This window comes from Alligator sinensis, unplaced genomic scaffold (assembly GCF_000455745.1).
Source record: "Alligator sinensis unplaced genomic scaffold, ASM45574v1 scaffold1511_1, whole genome shotgun sequence".
Classification (NCBI taxonomy): Eukaryota; Metazoa; Chordata; order Crocodylia; family Alligatoridae; genus Alligator; species Alligator sinensis.
Window position 1 is genome coordinate 243,524 of NW_005843139.1, and position 13,060 is coordinate 256,583.

The 13,060-nt window shown below is 50.0% G+C and overlaps 1 protein-coding gene across 1 annotated transcript in view; it reads left to right on the top strand.

Moving 5' to 3' along the window:
- The first annotated feature begins 12,190 nt into the window (after positions 1-12,190).
- The window catches only part of LOC102373776 (serine protease 27-like), a 2,444-nt gene continuing 1,574 nt past the window's right edge, over positions 12,191-13,060 (top strand). The window contains exons 1-3 of the mRNA XM_025193952.1: positions 12,191-12,284; positions 12,498-12,660; positions 12,803-13,052. Coding sequence (XP_025049737.1) covers positions 12,191-12,284; positions 12,498-12,660; positions 12,803-13,052 — 507 coding nt within the window. The remainder of the gene's footprint in view (positions 12,285-12,497; positions 12,661-12,802; positions 13,053-13,060) is intronic.

Below are 13,060 nucleotides of genomic sequence, written 5' to 3' on the forward strand. Positions count from 1 at the left end.
GGGGCCTGGAGCTGTCTGACGGGTTCCAGCAGGGAGGGGAGGGAAGCCAGGAGGGAGGGAAGCCAGGAGTCCGGGCTGGGAACCCCAGGAGGGTGGGGGGGTGTTTTGTCCCTGTCTGGAGAGCCCAGGCATCCGGGCTCCCAACCCCCCTAATCCCATGCCCCAGAGAACTCAGGTGTCTGGGCTCCCAAATCTCCTAATCCCAGGTGTCTGGGAAGCCAAACCTAACCCTAATTATACCCCTAACCCTAACCTTATCCATAACCTGACCCCTAACCCCTGACCCTATGGGCTCTTCTATTCCCTCCCCAGAGAACCCCGGTGGCCGGGCTCCCAGCATGCCCTGCTCTCACCCCCTAGCCCCCCTCCCCTCCCAGAGAACCCAGGCATCTGGGGCCCTAACCCTAATTATACCCCAAACCTAATTATAACCAGAGCCCGACCCCCAACCCCATGGGCTCTTCTACCCCCTCTCCCAGAGAACCCAGGTGTCCAGGTTCCCAGAATCCCCTGCTCCTGCTCTCCCACACCCCAGGGAACCCAGGCATCCAGGACCCCAACCCTAACCCTAATTCTACCCCTAACTTTTACCCATAACCCTACCCTTAACTCCTGACCCTATGGGCTCTTCTACCTCCTCCCCAGGGAACCCAAGCGTCTGGGCTCCCAGCATGCCCTGCTCCCCTGCCCCAGAGAGCCCAGGCATCTCTAAGGACTGCTCTACACTGCCAAGCCTCTCCCGGCTCCGTGCGTGTAATGAGCATCCCATTATACTCCCACGCCCACCGCACGGCGCAGGGGCACGCCATTGGTGGGAAACCGGGCCCTGTTCCCAGCCCGGCTGCACTGGCATCTGTCCCCGCCCCTATGCCGCTGACCCCGCCCGAGCCACCGGTGGGGGAAGGGAGGTTAATCCCCGGTGAAGGGCGGGGCCGTTGGCTAATCCTGTCTAATTGGCGGCGGGGTGTGTGGCTATTGGGAGCGTGTCGCTGGGACGCCATGGTCTCCGGCCTGGGATTTCGGTGGGGTGCCAGGACGCTGGACGGTAACAGTGCCGGGATTGGAGTCTTTTCCCCACCTAATCCCCTTTCCTCTGTGGCTGTAATCTTAAATTAGAGGAGTCTAATCTAATCCAGGATAATCTATTCTAATTTAATCGGTTCTAATCTAATCTCCCATCTCCTTCATTGGGATATCCTGTCCTCTCCTCTCCTCTCCTCCAAGAGTAATATAACCTCATGTCTCCTCACCTCCCTGCCTGTAATTCTAATCTAGGATTGTCTAATCTGAACTAATCTGACCTAATCTAGTCTAGTCTAATGTACTTTAATCCCAATATGTCTCCCGTTCTCCTTTGCTGCGATATCCTCTCCTCTCCCAGAAGTGTAATCTAACCCTCTCTTTTCACCTCCCTCCCTGTAATATAAATCCATCATAGTCTAATCTATTAGAGTCTAATCTATAATAGATTAATATATAATTGTCTAATCTATATTAATCTAATCTGATCTAGATTGATTTAATCTAGATTGATCTAAACTAGTCATACATAATCCCATTTTCTCACCCCCCATCCTCCTTCACTCTGATATCACCTCCTCTCCTCCAGGTGTAATCTAACCTCATCGCTTCTCGTCTCCCTGGCTCTAAAACTAATCTAATCCAGACTAGGTTGATCCTAACTAGTCTAATCTAATCTAATCTCCCATCCATCTTGTTCTGAATTCATCTCCTTTCCTCCAAGTGTAATCTAACCGCATCTCTCCTGACCTCCCTGTCTGTCATCCTAATCTATAGTAGTCTAATCTAATCTATCCTGATTTAACATAATTTTATCTAATGTAATATAATCCCATTTGTATTCCCTCTCCTGCTTTGCTGTGATATCCTCTCCTCCATGTGTAATCTAACCCCACCTTTCCTAGCTCTCACCCAGCCCATCTAGTCCCCTCTAATCTCCCCTCTCTAGCATCTAATCTCATGTTTTCTTCCTTACTTGGGATATAATTTAATCCCCCCTCGTTGTTTCATCTCATCTCTACTCATTTTCCTCAGGCTAATTGCCACTCATTTTATCTCCCCATGGCCATAATCTAATTTCATCCCATCTTTCTTATCTAGTCCTGTCCCATATAATATCCCGGATTAGGACCCTAATCTCACTTCAATGTCGTTATCTGTAATATTATTTCAGTATCGCCACTTTTCATGACATCCCTAATCTCTCCATCCCCATCCTCAACCCCATCTGTAATCTAGTCTCATTTTGTCTCCCAATGTCATTTTATTTCATCTTTCCTACCTGCTATCTAGGATAATGCCATCTACAGTAATCTCCCTAGTGTATAATCTAATCTGATCTCCCCCAGGTATAATCTCACCTCATCTCTTCTCATCCCCCCAATCAGATTATCATCCCTCAGTGCAGTCTCCTTCCATGTCACCTGGTCTCCCCCAGCCCTGAATTAATCCAATCTCTTCCTCTTAATCTCATCTCTTCCTCAACCACCATCTAATCTAATCTGATTTATTTGGAATTAAGTCTCATCTTTCTTAGCAGTAACATATTCCAATCCCCACCCTGTAATTTAATCAAGATTCATCTAATCTGCCCAGAATCTGCATAATACCATATGCCCTGATCTGTAATGGCAACAAATATACCATAATCCAGTTTCCCCATCCTTAATCTGGCCTGCCCTGATTTGTAATCCAACCTAATCTACCATAATCCAGTCTCCTCAACCTTAATGTGGTCTCACCTGTAATCTAATGAAGTCCAAATTAATCTCCTCTTTAGCTGTAATCCCCTCTCTTCTCTCCTATCTCTCTGTAATCTAATCCCATATCTCATCTGCTCTGTCCTGACTGGGATCCCATTAGATGATCTAATCTGCACTGTGGGTGCTTCTACGTGAGATGCTGACAGCCCTGTCATTACGTATGTAGATGCGGCCTGTTTTGTAATCTAATCCAGGCTAATCAACTGGTCTGGATCATGATGTCCTATTACAAATCACAAGAACGCAACCTCAGCTAATCTAATCTGGTATGATCTGATTGTATCCACTCAGACATAATCTAGTGGATTCTGGAATAGTCTGCGATCAAACCCTTGTCATCTGTCTCTGTCTATCCAATCTGAGCTATGCACCATAATTTAATCTCTCAGGCTCTGTTCTGTGTCAAACCTAATCTAACCTAACCTAATGTATCCTAAACTAATTAATCGGACTCAATCTAAAATTCTCGAGTTTATTCAAATCAAATCTAATTTATTCCCACCTAGTCTACAAAAAAATCCCCTTCCTCTGGCTCTATTTCAACACAATCCTATCTAAACCAGAATAATCTAATCTCCTTGGCTCCAGCCCATCTCATCCTATCCCGCTCCAATCTCACCCCAATCCCATCCCAGTCTCATCCCATCCCTCATTTCACCTCAATCCCATCCCAATCTCATCCCAGCTCACCCAGTCACACCCGAATCTCATCCTATCCCACCTCAATCTCACCCCACTCTCCTCCCACCCTATCCCAATCCCACCCCAATTTCACCCCAATCCCATCCCAATCTCATCCCATTTCACTGCAGTCCCATTCCCAATCCCATCCCATCCTAGTCTCACCCCAGTCTTATCCTGTCCCACCCCAATCTCATCTCCTCATCAACAAAAACCACTTAATCTGCCTCTACATTAATCCCACCCCATCTCCCCCACCGTAATCTCATACGCTCTACTCTCTGGGGTTATGGACTCATCACATCTCAGTCACTGGAATTTAAATGAACGTGATCTAATTGATGTGATACCATTTCTAAATTAACTTCTGTATTATGGCTCCATGTTGACCTAATCCCATTGACCTCACCCTACCCTGACCTTTCCTCTACTATCCAACCACAGTGAACTCCCAACTGGGTTCTGGATCCTAATCTAATCCCAGTTGCAGGGATAATCCAGGGTCTCCCAAATCCCCAATTCCAGATAATCTGGTTTGAATTCTTCCCATTGGATTTCTGGGGGCCTGGACGCCTGGGTTCCCTGGGGTGGGAGGGATGTGGGAGCAGGGGGTTATGGGAGCCCAGACGCCCACGTGCGCTGGGGTGGGTGGTGGGAGCAGAGGAGGAAAGAGGCCAGACGCCTGGGTCCAACGCTGATCCTGAGCCCAGCAGTGACCTCAGGATGTGACCCTGAGCCCCGCGTGGACACAGGCCCCAGGGAGGTCATTGGGTGGGGCGGGGCCCATGGGGTAATTGAGGCAATTAGGTGTGGGGGGGCTGAGTGACATAATGGGGGGCGGGTGGGGCAGGGAGTTGAGCAATGGGAAGGCGTGTGTGTGTCCTGGATGCCTGGGGTGTGCGCGTGTGTGTGTCACACACCCAATGTGCGTCTGACTGTGCGGACACCTGGGTTCTGTGTGTGCGTTCATGAATGTGTGTGTGGCACACCTGGTGTGCGTCTGACTGTCTGTCTGTCCCGGACACCTGTGTGTGTGTGTCCGTGTCCGTGTCCGTGTCCGGGACTCCTGGGTCCCCACCGACAGGGATTGCGGCTTCGCCCACCCAATTTGCTTCCCAGATCCTGATGCCTGGCAACTTCTGTGATGTCCCCGTGGGGCCGGGCCTCCCTCCCCATGCATTGTGGACGTCATCTTTCATTGCCCCCCCCCCCCCCCCTCAAGTGCCTCTGAGCTGGGGGGAGACCCCTGCTCTCCCCACCCCTTCAAGTAGGGAAAAACAGACCAGAAACAAGATGCTGGCACTTTAAACTCCCCTCCCCTCCCCTCCCCTATAGATTATTTAGGGCCCCAGCTGCATCCAAGAGTCTCTGCTGCCCCCGTGTGGCCAAAGGCAGCCAAGTCTCAAGAAGCCGGGCGTGCGGGCTCCCAGCCACCCCTATACTGGGATACTGGGCTGAGGGCCCGGACACGTGGGTTCCCTGGGGGGATGGAGCTGGAGTCAGAGCAAGGCAGTCGTAACACTGTAAGTGTTCATACTAGTGTAGGCGTATTAGTGCTGTGAGTATCTGCCATAGTAGTAGTAGCGCACGAGCAGTGTAAGTCGTGGGTAGTAGGTGTGATCTAAATACCAGCAGTCATAGTGGTAGTAGAAGTAGTAGTACTACTCTCTGTAATAGTATTAGCAGCAGTGGAAGCGGTGGTGCAGCAAGGGTGTTAATAGTAAGGTAGCTCTATTAATACTACCAGCAGTACTTGCAGAAGTCCTAGCATCATCCTATTGATATGGGTAAAGTGAGTATTGGCAGTAATTGTAGTGTAAACACTGTGATTCGCCATCGCAGTAGTGTCAGGAGTGTAGGTGGTAGTAGTGTTACTAGTGGCAGAAGTAGCAATATAGTAGTCACATAAAGAGTAGTGCTACTGGCACAAGTATTGCTAGTGGTAGCAGTAGTACAAGCATCGGGGTAGTATTAGTAGTACACGCACCAGGGGTTGTAGTAGTGGTAGTTGTATAAGCATTAGTATCAGTGGTAGCAGGAGCAGTATAAGGACTAGGAGTATTGTATGTCTTCGTAGGATATGTCAGCAGTAGGAATACTATGGGCCTTGGTAGTATTAGTGTAGTGTTAGTACTAGGAGCACTGTGTGTCTTCGTAGTATTAGTAGTAGTGTAAGCAGTAGGACTTGTGTGTTTTTTGGCAGCATTAGTCAGTGTAAGTACTAGGAGTACAGTGAGCCTTGGTAGTATTAGTAGCAGTGTAAGTGCTAGGAGTACGGTAAGTCTTAGCAGTGTAAGTGTGCTAGGAGTACTGTGAGTCTTAGTAGTCGTAGTAGCAATGTAAGTACCACAAGTACTGTGCATCTTGGGTAGCAGTGCGAGTACTAGGAGTATTGTGCATCTTGCTAATAGTAGTGGTGTAAGTACTAGGAGCACTGTGTATCTTCGTAGTATTAGTAGCAGTGTTAGCAGTAGGAGTAATGATTCTTGGTGACAGTGCAAATACTAGGAGCGCTGTGAATCTTGGCAGCATTAGTAGCAGTGTAAGTATTAGGAGTACTGAGTTTCTTGCTGGTATTAGTAGTAAAGTAAATGCTACAAGCAGTGTGTGTCCTGGTCAGAGTGGGAGTACTGCGAGTATTGTGTGTCTTGGTAGCATTAGTAGTAGCATAAGTGCTAGGAGTACTGTGTCTTGGTAACATCAGTCACAGTTCAAGCCGTAGGAGCAGTGTGTGTGTTGGTATTATTAGCAGCAGTGAAAATAATAGTGTTATTAGTGTTGTTATCATTATTAGTGCTATCATTATTAGTATTAGTGTTAATTAGTATTAGTGTTAATAAGTGTTGACACAATTAGTGTTGCTATACTAACATTATTAGTATTAGCGTTAACAGAATTATTAGTGTTAGTATTAATACCATTATTATTGATTATAATTGATATTAGTATCATCAGCATTATTATGATTATTGTTTTCACGTCAGTATGTTCAGATACTACAGGGTTGTGCCTCTTTGCACAGTCAGAATAGCTTTATCAGTATTGTCTTGGTATTATTTTGCTGTTATGATTGTTACAAAAATAATAATAATAATAATGCTAATATTATGCGCACACACATTATATTAAATATTATGATATACATAATGTTACTGCCACTATTAGTAGTTAATAGTATTAATAACAGTAATTATTGCTAGTAGTACTACTACTAGTAGTACTATTATTATAATTTTATCAGCATGCTTAAATATTATTGAGTTGTGGCTATTTGCATATTCATAATGGCATATGCATAGGGCTTCAGTATGGGCCTGTGTGTTTAAATATTATGATTGGATTGTGGCTATTTGCATATTCCTATGGGTGTATGTACAGGAATGTGGTATGGGTCCCTGTGTTTAAATATTACTGGGCTGTGGCTAGTTGCATATTCATATTAGCTTATGCATAGGCAGCTTATTTGACTTAGAAGTCAGTATATCTCTGCTTTAATTATTAATTTCTCTACATTAGTGTGTCCATTTGTCCATTAATTAGTCCATAGCTGTTTATCTAGAAGTCCGTGCATATGCATTTTGAATATGTTGATTAACATGCATACATGAATATGCATTTTGCATATATTAATTGGTATTCATGCATGTGTGGACATTTGTGTGTGTATTAGGCTGGCATTCCTTACCACAGAAACAACCTTACTTTCCCACTTTAATACCTGTGTCGTTATACACTGGAGAATACGGTAATTATTTATGGTAATTAATAATCATGTGCAGTACTCATCTATACTCCTAATACTCCATTATAGTCCTAAAGAGCTAATTTCCTGGTTCCATTCTGTACATCCTAATATGCACGTGTTATACACTGGAAAATAGGATAGCTGCTTATACTCGATACTCATCTACCACATACATGCATACTCATGGTACTCAGTTATGCTCCCTAAGGGCTCATTTCTTTGTTCCATATGATAGCTTGGGTGTGTAGAAAATCTCCCTAATATGTGTCATATACACTAGAAAATATGGTAGTTATTGATACTCATTCATATTTACCTGCAGCATTCATTTATACTCATAATACTTAGTTATACTCCCTAAGAGCTCATTTTTGTTCCATAATGTAGCTTGGATATGTAGACACCCGCTGTAATATGTGTGTCTTATACACTGGGAAATACTCATTACTAGCCGCATCCCACATTCATTTATACTCATGATCCTCAGTTCTGCTCCCACAGAGCTCCTTTCTTTCTTCCAGACTGTAGTTTGGGTATGTGGAGACCTGGCCTAATATGTGTGTCTTATACATTGGAAAATATGGTAGCTGTTGATCCTTGTTAATACTCATGTAAAGAATTAATTTATGTTCCCGATACTATGTTATACTCCCATACAGCTCCACTCTTCTTTCCATGCTCTAGCTTGGGTTCATGGAGACCCCCCCGCATGTGTGTGACACACTAGAAAATACAGTAGTTATTTAATGTTATATACAAGTATTAATGAGTATCATTTATGTTCCTGAAACTCAGTTATACTCCCATAGAGCTCCTTTCTTCTTTCCATAGTGTAGCGTGGGTGCATAGAGACCCACCCTAATATACCTGTCTTATACACTGGAAAATACGGTAGCTGTTGATCCTGATTAATACTCAGCTGCAGCATTAATTTATGCTAATGATATTCAATTTTACCCTCGCAGAGCTCCTTTCTTCTTTCCATGCTGTAGCTTGGGTGCAGAGACCCACCCTGTGTCTTATACACTGGAAAATATGGCAGTTGTGTATCATCTTTAATATTAATGACCTGTGCTTATTTAATATTAATTTATGGCAATTTATTGGCACTTTGTTTCTCGAAAGCTATTTTTATATCCTGCCTAGTGATCCCGCCGTGATTAGAATTATTTAACAGGCGGGTAAGTACCAGCTTAATTACTGGGTGAGTGTATTAATTAGTGGCCCTGCCGCTTGTTAAGCAATCGTCCTCTCGTTACCGGTTGCCGGAAGAAGCCTGTGGGTTCCGGGTCATGGTGAGGTCATCTCCTCAAAGGAGGAAGTGCCCGGGAAGGTGAGCCAGTGCTGAGGGGCCCCGGTCCATATTTCCTTAACGAGCCGGGGAGTTCTGGGAAGTGGGGCAGGATTGGTCATGGGTTACTTGGTTGGATGCGCTCACCTGTCCTTCCAGTCTCTTCCTCCCTCCGTCCGGAAGGCTGGGTGGGCCCCGTCCGTCCGTCCGTCTGTCCGTCCGTCCGTCCGTCCGTGTGTCTAGCCAGCCAGCCATCTCCCTTTCTGCTTATCCATCCATCCCTCCCTCCGTCCTTCCATCTGTCCATCCACCCATCTGTCCGGTCCACTTCCTCCCGCTATCAGTCCGCCTGGCCCTCTCCTCTTTGCACCTCTTTGCACCTAACCATCATCCATAGATTGATCCATCCATCCGTCCGTCCACCTACACCTCCATCCATCCATCCATCCATCCATCCATCCATCCATCCAATTCACTTCCTCCCACTATTGGTCCACCTGTCCCTCCCCTCTTTGCACCTAATCATCATCCATAGATTGATCCATCCATCCGTCCATCCACCTACATCTCCATCCACCCATCCATCCAACGAATCCAATGGATCCATCCATCCAGTGAATGCATGAACGAATCCATCCATCCATCGCACCTCCTCTGCCCTGGGACTTTCCCTCCCCAGCTCACTGCCCCTCGCTCTTTGCCTACTGGGCCTTTTCATTCGTTCCCTGCCCACTCGGTGCTGCCCCTGCCGCTCGCAATGAGCCCGGAGCTCCCCCTTCTCTGGGGGTCTCCTGGTGAGTAGCAAGCAGGTGTGGGGAGGGAGAGAGGGGTGGCTGGAGAGAAGGAGGGATGGAGGGGTGGGGTGTCTGTGGGGTGGAGGGGTGGGGTTGGGGGCATGGGCTGGTTGAAAGGAGAGAGTGAAAGGGGCCACGAGGACAGGTGGACGGAGAGCAGAGCTGGCTGGGGCAGGCCTTGGATGCATTGAGTTTAACAACTCGCTCCCCGGTTTAACAACCCCGCCGTTCTGCCAATCACCGCTCGCATGCAAAGGTTGCTGCCCCCAGTCGCTGCCTCCCCTGCACCGCACCCCCGCTGGGTCGTTCCGGCTCTTTTCCAGGGCCGCAGCGCATGGGGTTTCAGCTTTTGGCTGAGCAGTCACTGCTGGTTCAGGCGGGAGCGGGCAGTGGGGCAAGGGAAGTGGAATTACTGTATTTTCCTGCCCTGCTGACTCCTCTGTAAGTATTTCATTACCGTATTTTCCCAGCCTGCTCACTCTCCCATGAGCACTGAATTACCATATTTTCCCAGTCTGCTGAGTCTTTGTTGAGAATGGAATGCCCATATTCCCCCACCGCCCCCCGCTGCATATTGAATTACCGTATTTTCCCAGCCTGCTGACCCCCCCGTGAGCCCTGAATTAATGTTTCCGGGCTTGCTGACTCCCCTCTGTGAAGATAGAATTACCATATTTTCCCGGCTTACTGACCCGCCGCCTGCCATGAGTATTGAAATACTGTGTTTTCCCAGCCTGCTGACTCCTCCCATCAGTACTGAATTACCATATTTTCCCTGCCCACTGACTCTCTGTGAAGATGGAATTACCCTATTTTCCCAGCCTGCTGACTCCACTGTGAGCAGTGAATTCCTATATTTTCCCTGCCTCCCATGAGCCCTGAATTACTATATTTTCCCAGCTTGCTGACAACTCCTATGAAGACAGAATTACCGTATTGTCCCCGGCCATTGACTCCACCATGAGTCTGGAATTACCGTATTTTCCCACCCAGGAGTCTGAAATTACTGTATCTTCCCAACCCGCGGACTCCCCTATGACGATGGAATTACCGTATTTTCCTGGCCCATTGACTTTCCCATGCGTCACCCAGCCCCGGCATGAACCTGTCCCCCTACTGATGACCCGTCCTAACCTGGCCCCAGGTTGCCCAATGAAGTAATGATCCATGAGTCACATCCCGCCCTGTTTCCTGGAATGTCGCCATTGCTGTCGCAATTTCCCAATCAATACCACTCCCTCTTGGCATGGTGGGGCGGGGGAGATGGGAGACTGCCCAAGGGGGCATTTGTTGGGGGAGGGGAGGGAGGAGAGGGCAAAAAAGCCTCCCATCTGCACCCCAGAGCATTTAGGCAAGAGGGAAACTGAGGCTAGGAAGGAAACCGGTAGCCATGGGGCAACCCCATGGGGCAATCTCTGCCTGACCGGCCAATCCGCATTCTCCCCCACATCCCAGCTGCTCTGGGAGGGGTATTTAAGTGCCCGGCACCCCAGGAGGAGATGCTGCCACTGGTGCCATGGAGACAGGGAGAAGACCAGGCCGGGCTGTGGGGGGGGGCCTCGTGGGCCTGATCCTGGCTGGGCTGCTGGGTCCTGGGGGCTGCCTGCGGCGCTCAGGTGAGACCGGTGGGGGGTGGAGGAGACCCCCAGGGGCTCATGGGAAGGGTGGCAGGAGCTCGAGGGGGTTCTTTAGATGCCCTCACTCTTCCTGTCACCGGGAAGGGGGCAGGGGATCTGGTTGTGTGTGTGTGTGTGTGTGTGTGTTTTGTGTATATGTGTGTGTGTTGTGTATGTCTATAGAGGGGTGTGTGTGTGTGTGTGTGTGTGTGTGTGTGTGTGTGTGTGTGCATCATCTGTCCCCGTCCTGTACCTGGGTCCCTGCCTGTGCGTCACGCCTCTCCTTGTCCATCTGTCTGTGCTGGTGTGGCGGGGCCCTCCACCCCCGTGCAGCTGCTCTGTCTTTGCACATGCACTGCGCACACATGGACATACACACACGGACACGGACATGCATGCTCTCCTGTCGGTCTGTCTCTCCCAGTGTGAATGCTTCCGATCCTGCACATCTGCTGTGCCATGGGTCAAGCCTTCCCCACCCCTCAGGGGCAGGTGTGTGTGTGTGTGCGTGTCTATAGACACATAGACGGATGGGAGGGGTATGTGGGGGGGGCGGGGTTTGTGTGTATGTATGTGTATTGTGTATATATATATGTGTGTGTGTGTGTATGATACAGACATACATACATCCACACATACACAACACACACACACACACACAGAATACACACATATACACAACACACCCACACACATATACAACACACACACATATATACACAATACAAATATGCACAACACGTGCGCACACACATACACAATACACTCACACAAAATGTACACATAACAGACGCGCACCCCCTCTGTCCATCCGTATGTGAATGCCTCCATCCTTGCACATCTGCTGTGTTGTGGATCCAGCCTTCCCCAAGCCAGTGTGTGTGTGTGTGTGTGTGTGTGTGTGTGCGGGCCCCGGATGCCTGGGTTCTCCATGTGTAATGTCCTCTGGATGCTTGGATTCTGCATGCGAGTGTCCAGGACACCTGGGTTGTGTGTGTGTGTGTGTGTGTGTACACACGTACACATAGAGAGAATCTCCATGCATTTCATCCCCCCCCAGAGCAAGCGCTCCCTCCCTCCCTCTGCACCAAATCCCCCTGGGTCAGGTTGTCCGTCTACCCATGCCCCCCACTCCCCTCCACCCCCCATGGGGCCACATCCCCTCCTAACCTCCCTCCCCGCCAGCCAAGCCCAGGGGCCTAGGAGAACGAGAGACGCTCTGCTCGCCCAGGGGGTTTAGACACTCCCCCCTTGCCTACTGGGCACCCAGGCCTGTGTAGATGGGATCTTGGAGGGAATCCAGAGCCATGTGTCTGCTCCCCCTTGACGCTATCTCTGTCTCTGCAGGGCCCCGACAGAGCACAGTGGTGGAGGGTGAGTACCCAGACACCTGGGTTCCTTGCACGGTGGGTGTAAGGGACGCTGGGAGCCTGGACACCTGGGTTGTGTGGGGGTGGGGGTGGGTGTAGGGGAGGCCGGGAGCCCCAACGCCTGGGTTGTGTGGGGGTGGGGTGGGTGTAGGGGAGGCCTGACGCCTGGGCTGTCTGGGTGGGGCTGGACTCACCCCACTCCTCTCCCCTCTCCCAGAGTGCGGGCGCCGGGGCCCCTCGACCCGCATCGTGGGGGGCACGGACGCGCGGGCAGGCGAGTTCCCCTGGCAGGTCAGCGTCCGCCTCAATGGCACCCACTTCTGCGGGGGGTCCCTGATCAGCCACCAATGGGTGCTCACAGCTGCCCACTGCTTCCAGAAGTGAGTGCCCAGACACCTGGCGTGGGGGTGGGGGCAGGGAATCTGGGAGCCTGGATGCCTGGGGTCTCCGGAGTGGGTGGGTGGGAGCAGCGGGTTTGGGAGCCCGGACGCCTGGGTTCTCACCGTCTGCCCTCCCCGCCAGGTCCCGTGACCCCGCGCAGTTCTCGGTGCTGCTGGGCGCGGTGCGGCTGCAGGACCCCGGCCCCCAGGCCGTGGTGGTGGCAGCGGGCGCGGTGGTGGTGAACCCACGCTACGCGGGCGAGGCCTCCAGCGGGGACCTGGCCCTGCTGCGCCTGGTCCGGCCCGTGACCTTCGGCCCCCGTGTCAGCCCCATCTGCCTCCTGGACGCTGGGGTCCGCTTGCCCGCCAGCACCCGCTGCTGGGTCCTCGGCTGGGGGGA